The sequence below is a fragment of the Chrysoperla carnea genome, chromosome 3 (genome assembly GCF_905475395.1).
Source record: "Chrysoperla carnea chromosome 3, inChrCarn1.1, whole genome shotgun sequence".
Lineage (NCBI taxonomy): Eukaryota > Metazoa > Arthropoda > Insecta > Neuroptera > Chrysopidae > Chrysoperla > Chrysoperla carnea.
This window is the reverse complement of record NC_058339.1, coordinates 48,846,554-48,862,591: the sequence shown is the minus strand read 5'-3', so window position 1 is coordinate 48,862,591 and position 16,038 is coordinate 48,846,554. Positions and strand designations below refer to the sequence as shown.

The 16,038-nt window shown below is 30.0% G+C and overlaps 1 protein-coding gene across 3 annotated transcripts in view; it reads left to right on the top strand.

The window, feature by feature from the left end:
* Positions 1-16,038, top strand: part of LOC123296432 (triple functional domain protein) — a 343,272-nt gene that overhangs the window by 24,972 nt on the left and 302,262 nt on the right. For all 3 annotated transcript variants that reach the window (XM_044877904.1, XM_044877905.1, XM_044877903.1), the window contains exon 2: positions 15,173-15,368. In XM_044877904.1, the coding sequence (XP_044733839.1) occupies positions 15,173-15,368 (196 nt within the window). The remainder of the gene's footprint in view (positions 1-15,172; positions 15,369-16,038) is intronic.

Here is a 16,038-nt window from a genome sequence, read left to right as displayed (position 1 = left end):
CTTGTCGCTGCCATTACAAATTTACCTCCAAAGGTGGAGAATAGTATTGGGCACTATGTAGCATACTGCCTTCGTGCTTCAAGTAAATGGCAGCTACACGACGGCTTAAAGTCCGAAATAATAACGGTCAATCCAAATAGAATTAAAACAACGGTGTGCGTTTTAATTTTTGTTAGAAAGTAAATAATTTGCACAACACTTACCTAAACAATATTCCTCCCCTTCCTCTAGTACAACATATACAGACTTCATTTACACAAACTTCTCTCATATATATAAACTATATGTAAAATTCTATCACAAGCTGTTTGGACTCGGCGTCAACATATCAATCGGCACATTGTCTTTGTCCCCTCCACATAAATTCCCCCAACCTTCTGATAACAGCCCAGTAAAAACATTTTGCAAATATATTAGCTAAAAACGAGAAAGATATTTGTTGATTGTTGTATCGGTGGGATATAATACCGTTTACGTCCCCAACCTTTGCAGTTTGATTAATTTAATATCATGAAAAATCCTATTCTAAAGTATATCTGTCAATTGCCGTATACAGTATCCCAGTACAAATGTCACAGGAAGTAGCACAGCGAGGGTTAGGTTTCCCCCGAATATATATCACCTCCCTGTGGCTACGTTCTTGGTTTAAAAGTAGTGAAAATTGAAAACTAAGTTATTCTATAAGTGGTCTTTCCAAAAATTCTATTCATAAACCAGTACAAACGAATGCGCTATGTGCTTACTCTTGTATCGGGGGTAAATTTTCCTCCCCCACGCCCCATTTGAAGTTGTATTGATTTAATATTCTGGAACAATCCTCTACTAATGTATATCTATAGACTGGCGTATACAGTATCCCAGTACAAACGTCACAGGAAGCAGCACAGCGAGGGTTAGGTTTCCCCCGCATATATCTAACCTCCCTGTGGCTACGTTCCTGGTTTAAAAAGGGTGAAAATGGAAAAATAAGTTATTCTATATGTATTCTTTCCAAAAATTCTATTCATAGACCAGTACAAACGAATGCGCTATGTGTTTACTCTTGTATCGGGGGTTGATTTTCCTCCCCTACGCCCCATTTGAAGTTGAATTGATTTAATATTCTGGAACAATCCTCTACTAATGTATATCTATCGATTGGCGTATACAGTAACCCAGTACAAACGTCATAGAAAGCAGCACAGCGAGGGTTAGGTCTCCCCCGAATATATATCACCTCCCTGTGGCTACGTTCTTGGTTTAAAAGTAGTGAAAATTGAAAACTAAGTTATTCTATAAGTGGTCTTTCCAAAAATTCTATTCATAAACCAGTACAAACGAATGCGCTATGTGCTTACTCTTGTATCGGGGGTAAATTTTCCTCCCCCACGCCCCATTTGAAGTTGTATTGATTTAATATTCTGGAACAATCCTCTACTAATGTATATCTATAGACTGGCGTATACAGTATCCCAGTACAAACGTCACAGGAAGCAGCACAGCGAGGGTTAGGTTTCCCCCGCATATATCTAACCTCCCTGTGGCTACGTTCCTGGTTTAAAAAGGGTGAAAATGGAAAAATAAGTTATTCTATATGTATTCTTTCCAAAAATTCTATTCATAGACCAGTACAAACGAATGCGCTATGTGTTTACTCTTGTATCGGGGGTTGATTTTCCTCCCCTACGCCCCATTTGAAGTTGAATTGATTTAATATTCTGGAACAATCCTCTACTAATGTATATCTATCGATTGGCGTATACAGTAACCCAGTACAAACGTCACAGGAAGCAGCACAGCGAGGGTTAGGTTTCCCCCGAATATATATCACCTCCCTGTGGCTACGTTCTTGGTTTAAAAGTAGTGAAAATTGAAAACTAAGTTATTCTATAAGTGGTCTTTCCAAAAATTCTATTCATAAACCAGTACAAACGAATGCGCTATGTGCTTACTCTTGTATCGGGGGTGAATTTTTGCTCCCTCACGCCCCATTTGAAGTTGTATTGATTAAATATTCTGGAAAAATCCTTTTTTAACGTATATCTATCAATTGGCACATACAGTAGCTCAGTACTAACGTCTCAAGAAGTAGCATTTACATAATTTTCCATCATCATGTAATTGCACCCTTATAAATATCCTCCCCATGGCTGCCGTTTTCAGTATACATTTCTCAAAATGAACAATAATATCAATTTTATAGTCTTTTGTAAGAAATCTATGTTTATAGCGTTATTCTACTGAATTGGTAACTTGTTAACTTGTATTAGTGGGTTGGTATATTTTTGGCTCCCCACCCCGTATTTTTGATTTTTTTCCCTTTATATTCTGGAACAATCCTTTATTTTGATTGTTCTTCCGAAAGGTAGCATTAAAATTTCAGTACAAAAAATGCGGGGGCTAGCGTGAAGTTGGCCCCCGCGCATATATAATTGAATATCTCGAGAATGGGGTGGTACAAAAGAGTGAAATTCTGGAACAATCCATCTTAATGCGAGTACAATCGAACCATATGGTTTATATTCTGGAACAAAAAATGCGGGGGCCAACTTCACGACGGTCTATATACTATATCTGTGTGTATTGATTATTGTATTATTCTATCATTTTCACTGGATCGTAACAAATTTTATAGATATTATGATATTCTTTTTTATGACGTACGTAGACATGGATATTGATAGATATTTCCACTGTTATTTTTTAGACTATCTATGGCTCATTTTTATAATGCTGTTTTGTGTATATTATACATGTATGATAGATTTTATTAGCAGTCATGATTTTGAGATTTTCAGAAAAATTGTTATAACGAAACTTTATTATCAATCTTCTTTTATACCATGTATATGTGAAATATACATAGTATATTAAGTTTAGCCCCAAGTTTATAACGCTTAAAAATATTGATGCTACGAACAAAATTTTGGTATAGGTGTTCATAGAATCACCTAATTAGTCCATTTCCGGTTGTCTGTCCGTCTGTCCTTCTGTACGTCTGTCCGTCTGTCTGTCAACACGCTAACTCAAAAACGAAAAGAGATATCAAGCTGAAATTTTTATAGCGTACTCAAGGAGTAAAAGTAAAGTAATGAGATCGTGAGATCGTGATAAGTGAGTTCGTAAATGAGCAATATAGGCAATATTTTATGAACCGTTAGAGATAGAACAAAACTTGAAAAATGTTCCTTATAAAAAAATAAAGAACTTTTGGTTGAAACATTTTTTTATAAACAGCACTGTTTACCCACGAGGGCGTTAATTAGGTGCAAATTTTATAGTATGTATTAATATTAAAATATCAGTTATGTGTGTGTGACGTAACGTCAAAAGACAAACGATTGCGTCATCAACACTGTCTATCAATGGTATTTCAACAAATAACTCAGTCAATTGTTTGTTTTCACTTGTTTTAATTTTTTTTTTTAATTTTACATGAAAAATAAAATCCAAGATAATTTCACTTAACCATAAAAGCTATAAATGCAGTTTATAACAGTGGTGGTGTAATTCTCAATAAAATTTACCAATGACCCAAAAATAATGACACTTTTCGAACTCAACTTTAAAGTTTTTTACGATAGCAAAACGTTATTTTCTATAAAAATTATACAATAATATGTGTAGCCTCCGAATTACGGCCTCACCGAGACTTTGAAGTTTTAAATCTACATAAACTGAAAATGCCAGGTCTTGAAGCAGATACGCACACGATACGCTGAAATTAATCCAATTTTTGTAATTTATGGGTCAAAATTACCGACTTTTAGGTAAAATCAATTCATAAAATAAGTTTCAGTTTTTTTTGATAATTTTTGTTGAAATATAAGAACGAAAAATTGTGGGATATTTCATAATATCTATACATATAAAATGTTTTGTCCTGAATCACTGACTGACGGATCATTGCACAGTCTAAACCGCTGATTGTAGAGACCTGAAACTTGGAAGGTGTGTTATTGTATGACGTAGGCATCCGCTAAGAAATTATCTTAATTATTCGAAATTCTATCCCTAAGGGTAGAATTAAAAGGGATGTGAATTTTGTATATGGAAAACCCATGTTAATAATTTTATAGACAAGTACAGATCAACGCTTACGTGTTTGTCATGTTACTATAGTTTTAGTATCGAAAATTTCGGTATCGTTACTTTACGGTATCGAAAATTTCGACATCGTAACTTAACAAAGCGGGCGGGTATCTGCTAGTGTTAAATAAAATTAAGTTTGATATCCTGATACATCACATTGTCATAATTTATTGAAGTAAAATCTAGCGTGTTTCAAAATATTTTTAATGGATTGTTATGTGAAAAATATTTTCCCTTGTCAAACAATGTTATGTAAAATGTACGTCACCCTTAATATTTATGTTTTTAATAATTTTTAATGATAAGAGTGATATTTTCTTAACTTCCGAAAACCGAATTTAAAGTTGATTGAATAGTGTCATCGAAAATTAGGTGAAAGAAACATACTCGAGTATATCTCCGTATCCAATAATAGCAAAAGTACATGTCACATAACACACAAGCATTAGTTGTATAAAAGTTTTATTAAAAGCTTTATAAAAGTTTTTTTAAAGCGAATCATTTATTTAAAAACAGAGAATAAAATTTCATTAATTTTCATGACATAAAACTAATGTAAAACTTAATATGCTTTTTTTCTTGATTTCCTGTCCTTTTTTTTCTTATTGTCAATTTTGAAAAAATTTAACTAACATTAAAGTGTAATTAAAAGTTTATTTTTTTTATGCAACCAACATTACGGTGCACCTGTCTTGATTTAAAACCGAGTCTCGGATTACTACCCGTCCGGCGGACGGGTATGCCAGTGAGTCCGCCCAATAGAATGTGATTAAAACATTGAAAATCCTACAGGTTTCTATTACAGGGATCCATAACTCTGTGTGTCTAGCAACAACTTCAACTATATTTTTAATGATTCATGTTACATTAAACTTTGCATTTTTGAAACATTATCTTCTAAAAATTTAACCTTTAAAGATAGAGGAATATTTGAAACTGGAATATGATAAAGAAATTGCTCATCAATATCCAATCAATAAATACACGGCCTAAAAAATTAAAATTTTGTCATTTTCTTGTAAAAAACTATTAGCTTAGTTTCAGTTAATAGAAATATAACCACGTTGGCAACCATTCTTCAGCTTATCTGTATTCTGATCAAATACTCTCATTTCACTACAAATGCTGTCGATTCAAGGTACATTAAACTGCATCTTACTATAATATATATTAACAAATTACTTTTATATTTTGATGTGGTCGTGGTCAATACTTATTGAGAATTTAAAAGCCATACAAGGTTATTTAAAACAAGTGTTATTTAAAATAATTGTACGTTGTCAATATGGAATAGAAACAAATGCAATGATAATAAATAACAACACGTGCATAATGTATTTATTTGTATCTGTCTGTCTGTCTGTTTATATCACTATCAATCCTATATCAACATCAACATATCGTATCGTATTATATTAGTTACAACATAATCTATTATATTATATGAAGCACGAGTTTGTATAAACATGACACAGAAAATGAATCAATTTTATTAATTACACGATAAATTGACAGGCAAATAGGAATTTTATGAGCTAGTAGTTGTGATTCATTGCAATAAACATTAAATGTATGTACAATGTTTTTTTTTTGTATTTACAACGGTTTTATTTGTAAAACAGATTATTTCATAAATATAAGTTATATGATTGTAAATTATTCTTCTGCAATTATCAGAATATGTTCTCTACGGAGTTCAAATAGTCGTCCGAAAATATCCAATCCTAGAGGGAACATTTACCAGACTTCAATTTTCAAGTGATAATGAATCGCATTTGTTTTATTGCAATTTTCTCTTCTCAATTAAAATTGATGAAATATTAATCGCGAACTCGGACAATAAAAACTCTTGAGTAATAATTTTTTTTTATGATTCCTATTTTCTATTATCAGTTCTTAAAAGAACTATGAATAAATCTCGCAGTCTACCCTCTGACACTCACCTTATATTAACGGATAAAGAAATAATAAAAGGAGATAAGCATTCATGGTGGGAGCGCATAGAAGTAATACTTTTAACAAGTGAAATTTACAAAATTTAAAAAACCCCCGACAATTACGATTTATTCCTTGTAAACCGATTTTTTTAAACTTTGCTTTAAAATGTTCTCAATCAAGTCGGTTCGACCGTTTAGGGACTACGATGCCACTGAGAAACACACAGACGCACAGATAAACACTTTAAACTTATAACACTCCTTCTTAAATCAATATCATCAAAGTGATGGTCAAGGACATTAGATGAAAATAATACTTCGAGAGATAATTTTTTGGGTCAAATTTTTGTAAATATTTTAATTGAAATTGAAATATTTGAGTTGACTTTGTTCTTTTGAATTATTGTTTTAAATTACCTAATTATTTTACCATTTCACTTTGCGAAATGATTTTACTAAATAATTTTATTTAACGCTAGCAGATACTTGCCCGCTTTATTAAGTTACGATGTCGAAATTTTCGATACCGTAAAGTAACGATACCGAAATTTTCGATACTAAAACTATAGTAAATTTATTTGACCATGCATTTCCATAGTAATTATTTATATGTCATGCGTTTTCCAAAATGAATCGATTTTGAAGATCATCGCCAATTTTTTCGGGTACGAAAACCTCATATCGCACTTGATTGTTAAACTACCTGTAATGAATCCAAAAAAATTAAAATCAGTTCATCCATTCAGGTGCTACGATGCCGCAGATAAACACACAGACACACAAACATAGAGGTCAAACTTATAACACCCCCTTTTTTTAGTTCGGGTGTTAAAAAATAGCCAAATATAGAGGGAACATTTATCATACTAAAGTGATAATGAATCATATTCTTTTATTACAAAATTTTCTCGTAAGTTAACTAAGCGTAATAAACAGAAAATATTCTAAACTATATGAAAATATGCTTTTTATAAACATTTTAACAATATCAAGGAGTAAAAATTATAAAATTTACTAAAAAGTGTTATTATACCATGTATATTACATATACCAAGGTATACTAAGTTTGGTCCCAAGTTTGTAACACTTAAAAATATTCATGCTATGAACAAAATTTTGGTATAAGTGTTCATAAAATCACCTAATTAGTCCATTTGCGGTTGTCTCTCTGTCTGTCTGTCGAACTGTGATTCGATAAAACTGTTTACTTTATATTAATTTATTTGGTTAATTATCTCCCAAAGTAGGCCTCAGATCGAAAATTGGTAAATAACTTTTCCCTTCGTTTTTATAAGCTTATTCTGTAGACCAACGATCCGCAGAAAGTAGTTTTTATTGTAAAAAGTTTTCTTTATTGATTCAAATTGTAAAATACGGTTTCTCTCATTTTACATTCTAATCAAATTACTTTTAAGTGATTTTGTAAAATGTTATTCTATATTTCTTTTGATTGGATAGAAAAACCAACTTGTAAGTATGAAATATGTTGTTATTTAAAACACGTTTCTGTAAGTCTTTCTATAAATTTTCTAGTTTTAAATGTTAATCAAATATATAGAAAAATATGTTAGATTTTATTCATTAAATGATATCTAGCCTACTACGTATTAGGCGGAGTTCCATAAAATGTTAAACCGCATATCTATTACGTTCGTTACTTCCCTCAATATATTAAAAGCTACCATATTAACATAAAAAGTATAACGCCTATAAAAAAAATTGGTGTATATCATCCACTAAAAATATAAAGTGATAAACTAAGAGTAATATGTATCTGCAAGAGGTTCCGTTGTTATTTTTTTTGGAATAAATCCTTTGAATTTACACATACACTGTAAAAAAATTCGATTACAGTAAGTGCGTATACGGCTTTTAATGTAATTAAAACAAGTAAATATTTCATGATTCAACAATTTCAATACTTAATTGAAAAAAATAAATGTTTGATTGCTTAAAAACTTTGTTGAACCAAGAAAATATATACTTGACCATTTTAAGAACGTATTTTCCCAATACAAAATACATTTATATGTACATAGTATGTATAACAGCAGCCATTGGTTGGCATTGTTTTCGTTTGTTCCATTTCATAGTATAAAAACTATCAAAACCAGGGTTCTCTGACGCCTAAATTTTGATACATAAAATGTGATTTTTATTTTTGTTATAATAATCTGGTGGTATGTAAAATAAAAAAGACGCATCACTTAAATAGACGTCGCTACAACTATGCTTAAGCATTATTCGAGTTTCAAATTGAAAAATGCGCACAGAAATTATATTTTATATTCTTTAAACATGCAACAATATAGAAATATGATAGGTACTTATTGTTAAAACATTTTAATAAAATAGCATGTAATCATGTACTTTAAACGTTTATCATGCAAATTTTTGGTTATGTACACTAATACAGAGATAAATTCATATTATGAAAAATATGGTTCTAATTATTTTAATTTTTGGACTTTTTGTTTTACTGCATAGTTAGTTCATTGTATTTATTCATGAAAATGTAACATTTAAAAACTTTTCCGGGTATACTGTAATGATTGATGATTTCCATCTACTGGTTGATCAGAAATGTTGAGTAATAAATATAATTATTTGATTTTGACAAATAGAACAAAAGAGAGAAAAAAATACAGACAATTTGTTTTAAATATATTATATTGAAATATGAATAGTGTTTTAACGAGGTCATGGTCGTGTGCTTATGATACCCGCTGGAAGTCAGTTCAACCCAACGGCATTTTTTTTAAAATTTTTAATAAAAAATTAAAAATACATAATTCATAATTCATAGCAAAAGAACATAGTTCCTATCGGGGGTCCCACTACACCTCTCGCTCTTTTTTAATTTTTGAAAAATGGTATTCAAGAACAATTTGTTCAGTATCTTATTATTTACTTACTGAATAATTTAGATCCAAAAAAATTAGAAATTTTATCAATCGCACATTGAAGTAGATTTTCGTGTTTTTTTTTTTTCTCAAAAGTATTTTACAAAGAGAGCTCATGGAAAGTTTATATTTCACCCCCCAAAATATTTTCTGATTCTCTTAAATTGTTATTATACCATGTATATATGAAATATACATAGTATTATAAGTTTTATACCATGTATATATGAAATATACATAGTATTATAAGTTTAGTCCCAAGTTTGTAACGCCTAAAAATATTGATGCTACAAAAAAAAAATTGGTATAGGTGTTCATAAAATCACCTAATTAATCCATTTCCGGTTGTCCGTCCGTCCGCCCGTCCGGCCGTCCGGCCGTCCGTCCGTCTGTGGTCACGATTACTCAAAAACGAAAAGAGCTATCAAGCTGAAATTTTTACAGCGTGCTTAGGACGTAAAAAGTGAGGTCAAGTTCGTATATGAGCAACATGGGTCAATTGGGTCATGGGTCCGTAGTACCCATCTTGTAAACCGTTAGAGATAGAATAAAAGTTTAAATGTAAAAAATGTTCCTTACAAAAAAATAAACAACTTTTGTTTGAAACATTTTTTTGTAAACATCACTATTTACCCACGAGGGCGTTAATTAGGTACAAATTTTATAGTATGTATTAATATAGGAATATCAAAGTGAATATCTTTTGTTATTTACATGACGTCAAAAAAAACAAAAGATTGCATAGGATACCTGGCTTTCACCCAGGAGGCTCGGGTTCGATTCCCGGTATCGGAACCAAAATATGAAGACTTCACTTGAACCTTCTCCTGAAAGACGCGCAAGAAATAATAAATCAAACTCAAAGTTAAGAATTTATTAATCGAATGAATGTTTATACAATTTATGTCGTTATGGTAAATGCATCGTCACAGCCTTCCTCGTCTATTAATTATAATTGAATAATTAATAGCCAACGGAAAGATGCGTCCGCTACAGCATCAACACTTGCGCATTATATGAGAATATCAGTTAAATATGTCAGATATGTATGTATGTGAAATGTGACAGAGTTATCAACACTGCCTATACATGGTATTTCAACAATTAACTCAGTCAATTGTTTGTTTTTACTTGTTTCAGTAGATATTTTTGATCACCGTTCAAAATTAAATGACTGGAGCCTTTTCAAATAATACTAGAGCTAAGGACAGCTGAATTCTATGATTGATGTATCAATTATTTTATAAAATTTGTAGTAGTATTTTTTTTATTCTATCAAAATTCAATAAATTACATAATTTTTATCTACTATTTTTTATGTATATTGATTTTTATTATTTTATTTATAATAATGTTTGTGTGTGTGGATAAACTCCCATTCAGGAAATGGCAATTTTAAGTAATTTGTGAATGCAACACAAATATTGATTCATTGCTGTATAAAATATTAACAATATAAAGGAATTATTTATTTTAATAAAAATGTATCTATTCTATTTAAAAACAGGGTGTTTAATGTGAATATAGTGTGTTACCTACGCTCTATATTTATATTAAAACAGGTCCACCATGTACCCTCCCTCTTTATTTATTTTATGATTTATGTTAAAATAATTTCACTTACCATAGGCAATTGCAATTTTTCAAAAATTATTATTTTTTATTCAATTTTTATTGAATTTCACAAAGAAGAATGGGGTTTGTTGTCTAGTAAACCTCTTTAAATATCCCGCTTGTTTTTATAAATTTCTTCTTTGTTTTGGAGATTTATTTTGGTTTCTGAAGGTACTATTTACTTAAGAATATACGGATCCTAGAAAAGTGAATCGATTAAAATTGATAAATTTCTTTATATGGACATAATATATACGTATATAATATATATCTCCTAATTTTTTGTTTTCTTGGAATTTTTTTCAATTCATGATAAATAATATTCAGTATACTTTGAAACATTTTTGACATTATTGCTTCAACTACCGTGTTTACTAAATAAAATTACTAGATTATATGTCAACAATCTACAGTTTACAGTCTACTTTTGTTTTCTCTGGGCCGGTATAAACAATTTAATTTGTATTATAGTATTGAATAAAGTTAAAAATATTCTGGATTTTATGAACACGCTTTTATTATAGCTTCACTTAGGACTAAGTTAAGTCAATTTTACATTACTTTAAATTGTACGATTAACTTGAACCATACCTGAAAAAAACGATCGATAATCTTAGTTGTATTAATTTAAGAATATTATCTTTAAATATTAATAACTACCCTAACTAAGTGATGGTGTAGTGTCTGGGGTTCTTCGCTCTTCATAAGGAAGGTTGTCAGGTCGAAACCCATTCAAGTTATTCGAATTTTATTTTATTTTACTTAGGTTATGTTATAATGGCTGGCCACGATAAACACATTTAGTCCACAGAGCTTATTGTATTACCATATACGTTTTTTACCACCTTTTCTGTTGATAATTGCATTTATCAGCTCCTCAATTATTTAGAGAGGCTGAATGCACCTTCTTCACCAGCCCATGACAACCATTAATTGAAGTAGGTAATAATTTTAATTATAATGTACAGTTCAATTTGACTTTTTGAGGACAGCCAGAGTGAAGAGTTTAAATTGACAAAAAGTGTCAGTCATTTTGATAAGAACTGCTATTTTCAAATTTATAAAAATTACAAAGTACAAAGTTCTTAGACCGTCGATTATTTTAGAAATAACTTATTATTGTCATGAGAATTTTTGATTGGATTATTTTGGTCATGTTTTGCTAAATTTTTTTGTCTTTGTTTATCTTCCGAGGAAACAAATTTTTAAATTTTTATGGTCATCATCAAATTAATGTGTGATTTTTTTAATTCCTTTATTCATTGATGTATAAAGCTCACATGCTATGTATAGTTTGATACTTGTAAACTAACAGATAGTAATTTACAATTATTACTTGTAAACTAAAAATAAGTATTAACAAAGGTAAATATTATACAATTCAGTTATATCAATTTCATACCAGAAAATTATCCATTTATAGGTACATATAATTACAGTTTAAAAACTTTCTTGAATAAATATTTTTCCTGTCTCGATTTTCTTTTTAGTTCGAGACGTAAAACAACCATTGTGTGTTATTTTAAACAGTATACGAGGACTAAACTTTATTTTCTTGTATGATATAACAAATGATATTCTGGCAGATTGCAGTTGTTTGTTATATTTGTTCTTTTCAAAGAGTAAAAAGAAAAAAAAAAACCTGATGTAGATATCTTATGACTTCCTGGTACGCTCATCAACTAGTCAAAATGAATTCAGGAATATTTAAAATGCATATCTAGTAAAATTTGAACTGGAAATATCACATAGAAATTGATTTTATGATTCATTGTTTTTATTTTCTAATTGAAATTAGCAAGGTATGGTGTATCTCAGGCGCCTGCTCGTTTGCGTTAATCGGTTATCAGCGTGCATTTCCGAAAAAAGCTGCAAAAATTTCCTGAAATAACCTTTTTCTAGCGATGTCCCGGCTAGTCGATGACTAAAGTAAAGTAAAGAGCGCCGACTATCCGGCTTCTTTTTTTGTATGTAGGTATTTTTGAATAAAATCAGCATTTAGCACAGCTTGCACTTGACTTTACGGGAATCATTGTTCAATTGGTCATGGGTCACCGCTCTGACCCGTGCAAAAGCAAAAATCAAGAAACAATGCGATGTTACAACAAAACTTATTATGACACGTTTGCAGGCGGTTGCGACTTGTGCGCGAATAAGCTGTAAAGTAAGCATCACGAAAATTTCCGAAAACCGCAAAAACGTATCGGCTAGTCGGCACATATCAACTTTTTTCATGTTGTTTTATCAATAAAAATTATAATTGCCAGATGTTTTTATCATTTGGTGTCTATGTAATTTTATTTTTGTGTAATTTTATAATTAAAGAATAAAATTACAATTTATTATACAGGAATTTATTATACAGTGTCACAAAAAATGCACGGAATTAGTAATTTTTTGTTTTTGAGGTTACAATAATACCTTTATTTTGAACAAGGGAGTAAAAATTATATGTAACTCTGAAAGATATATAAGATACAAACAACAAAGTAGAAAAAAAACAAGTCTGAGGCACAAGTATACAAAAAAAAAACTTTTTTTAACAGACAAGTAAAGAGTATTATTGTATCGTGTATACAAAACCTCATATTCATGTTTCATTTTATCATCATCATTCTTGCTGGAAAATTTTCTATTAGAAAACTTTTTACGAAACATTTACATTTCATACATTTTCTTTATTTTACTTAAGTTCCGTACCAAAGCTATAATTGGAAGATTACTTCAATAATTGCTTCTTTATCAAATATCTATAATATTGTCGTTCTGGATATTATAATAACGTATTCATACAGTAAAACTACTGAAGAATACGAGAGTATACGTGATGTTGCTCGTATATGGTACAGTGAAGAAAGTTGTATTACAGTAAAGTATGGTACAGCAAACTAATTCACTTGTTTCTGATTTTGGCGCCCAGAACTATTTTCTTCGGAAAAAAATTTATAAAAGGCATCTCTTTACATTTTGGTCAGAAATCATTTCCTTTTCCTGAAAAGTTTATCATTTTCAGAGTTCAGGTTTATATCTTGCGTACTTTGTAAAATCTCTGCAATAACTTTAGTTGCTTTTCTCTTTCAATTAATGCATTTTAGAGGCAGTAATGAAATATCAAAATTTAAAAGAATTTTTGTTTAAGTTTTCCTTATATAATGTCAAAATTCAGAAAAGATTGGAATTTTGAGCATCTTCAAATTCTTTGTGACTAGTTTCGGCTTTGCGTATACATGTTATATATGCAATATTCGTTGAATGTTATAATTATATATATATTGAAAATATCTATTTTGATTACTTCTCAATTCATTTTAAAGTATATTTCTTCCGACCAAAAAGTCAATATCTATCTATGCATATTACAAATAGTTAATTACATAATATAATACCTACATAATGTGCATGAAATGTTCTGATATCAGTATTGTGGTTATATAATCTCTACCTAACGTGCTAAACAGGGTGTTATAAATATTATCAACAATCTGTAATACGAAATGTGTTGAATTTCTGTTATTGAATATAACAGTATTGTTTAAATAAATGAAGTACAGTGGAACCGCGGTAGTCTGACAAACGTTTTACAAGGTAGTGTCGAATTATCGAATTTGCGGACTATAGAGAAAGCTGCCACAGACCCCCTGTAATCCCGAATTTTTTTAAGAAGAGTAACTTGTAATCAAATAAATTACATATCAAAGTGATTTACCAGTTCAAACATGCACTGATAAACATTATAGACCGTGCCACAGAAAGGGTGCATTGTGCTACCAAACATTCTCTGTACGTTTTCAAATGAGCATGATAACGTCATACTTAAGCTATCCGTCTGAAAAAATGCAGTAGGGGATTTATCGGACACTATGAACCCTTTATAACATTAATTATTATTTTTATTAAACAAAAAAATATTTTGTCCGACAAAAATATTGCATCGATTAGCTTATCTACCACCTCGAACAAAATTTTTGATTTTGAATACATACACAGTTCACTTTTGCTGAATTTTTTAATAATTATTAATGTTATCAAGTGGCCATAATGCCCAATAAATTCCCTGCCGCGTTTTTCCAGACCGAAAATTTATGTAGCCAAGAACATCCAAGGGCCATTAACATTGATGTTTATTCATTAAGGAGTTGCTATTTTGAGTTTCGGAGAAAATGATATTTCATTTCAGTAATCCTATTAAATAAATGACGTTCTTAATAAATATTCATAAAAGTATAGGTACTCTAAAAGAGAGGAAAGATTTTTGTACAGGAAAAATTTATAAAAACATGTCCTTGAAAATAGCTTTATAAATTTCCAGCCGTTCTGAAATGATGGTCAAATAGTAATACTGGCTCTAGATCTAAATATGAAACATACTAAGTAATAGCACTAAAGTGTTTACATATAACTACTGTAACTCTACAAACTACATATAATTTTTATAACAATATAACTTTTGAAACACTTCCAAAACGGTTTACAACTACAACTACAACAACAAAAAAACCATTCTTGATTTATTGTTTCCAATGCAGTTGTTTTAAAACAATATAAAACATTTTCTAAATTATTAAATACAATTTGAGAACAACTACAACTTAGTGTATCATTTTATTTTTGTATATTTTATCATGTTTTATTATTTTTTTGTTACAGTGAAGAATCCCGTTCACATGGTTTCACTGTTTTGGTTGATATGCGTGGTGCTACATGGAGTACAATAAAACCTATTCTAAAAGTTCTACATGAACATTTCCCAGCTGGTGCTGTTCATCAAGCAATAATAGTTAAACCTGATAATTTTTGGCAAAAACAACGTACTTCTCTTCATTCACATAAATATAAATTTGAGGTAAATTTTTTTAAATTAAAATTTTAGGGGGGGGCTGTTGAATTATGTTATAACTTGACAATATTAGACGAAAAGTAAGAATAAAATTTTTCGATATCTGGAGTAATTTTCAAAATATCGAAAATTGAAAATTTTGTTTAATTATTTAGATTTTGATATTTCGAAAACCAAGGCAGATATCGAAAAATTTTGTTTTTATTTTCCGTCTACACTCATGAAGTTATATCAAAATTCAAAGTTGAAAATATAGTACAAATAATTTCAACCATAAATCTAAACTTGACTTGGCGCTCGTACTACCTTAAAAGTAAAACTATCACGGCTACACACGGAAATGTTGTAGATACAAATATTCATGTTCCTCCTCTGCTCCTATAAAATTCAATTTTAAATATGAGAAACATTTTTTTCTGTCAACGATATGGATAGTACCTTATTCCCTTGTGAAAAACGTACGAATGTAATTTCGTAATTGCTTTGTTCTGTATTGCAACAAGTGGGAATAACAACAATTGGTACCTTACCAATTATATCTATAGTATATTATGTTCATTTACAACACTTAAATGTTATGATAGTAAACAAAGAATGGGGAAGGGAAACAGGAAAAAAATTCATCTAGCAATTTGTTATTAGACTGCAAGAAAAATGATCGTTCATTTCCTTTTCA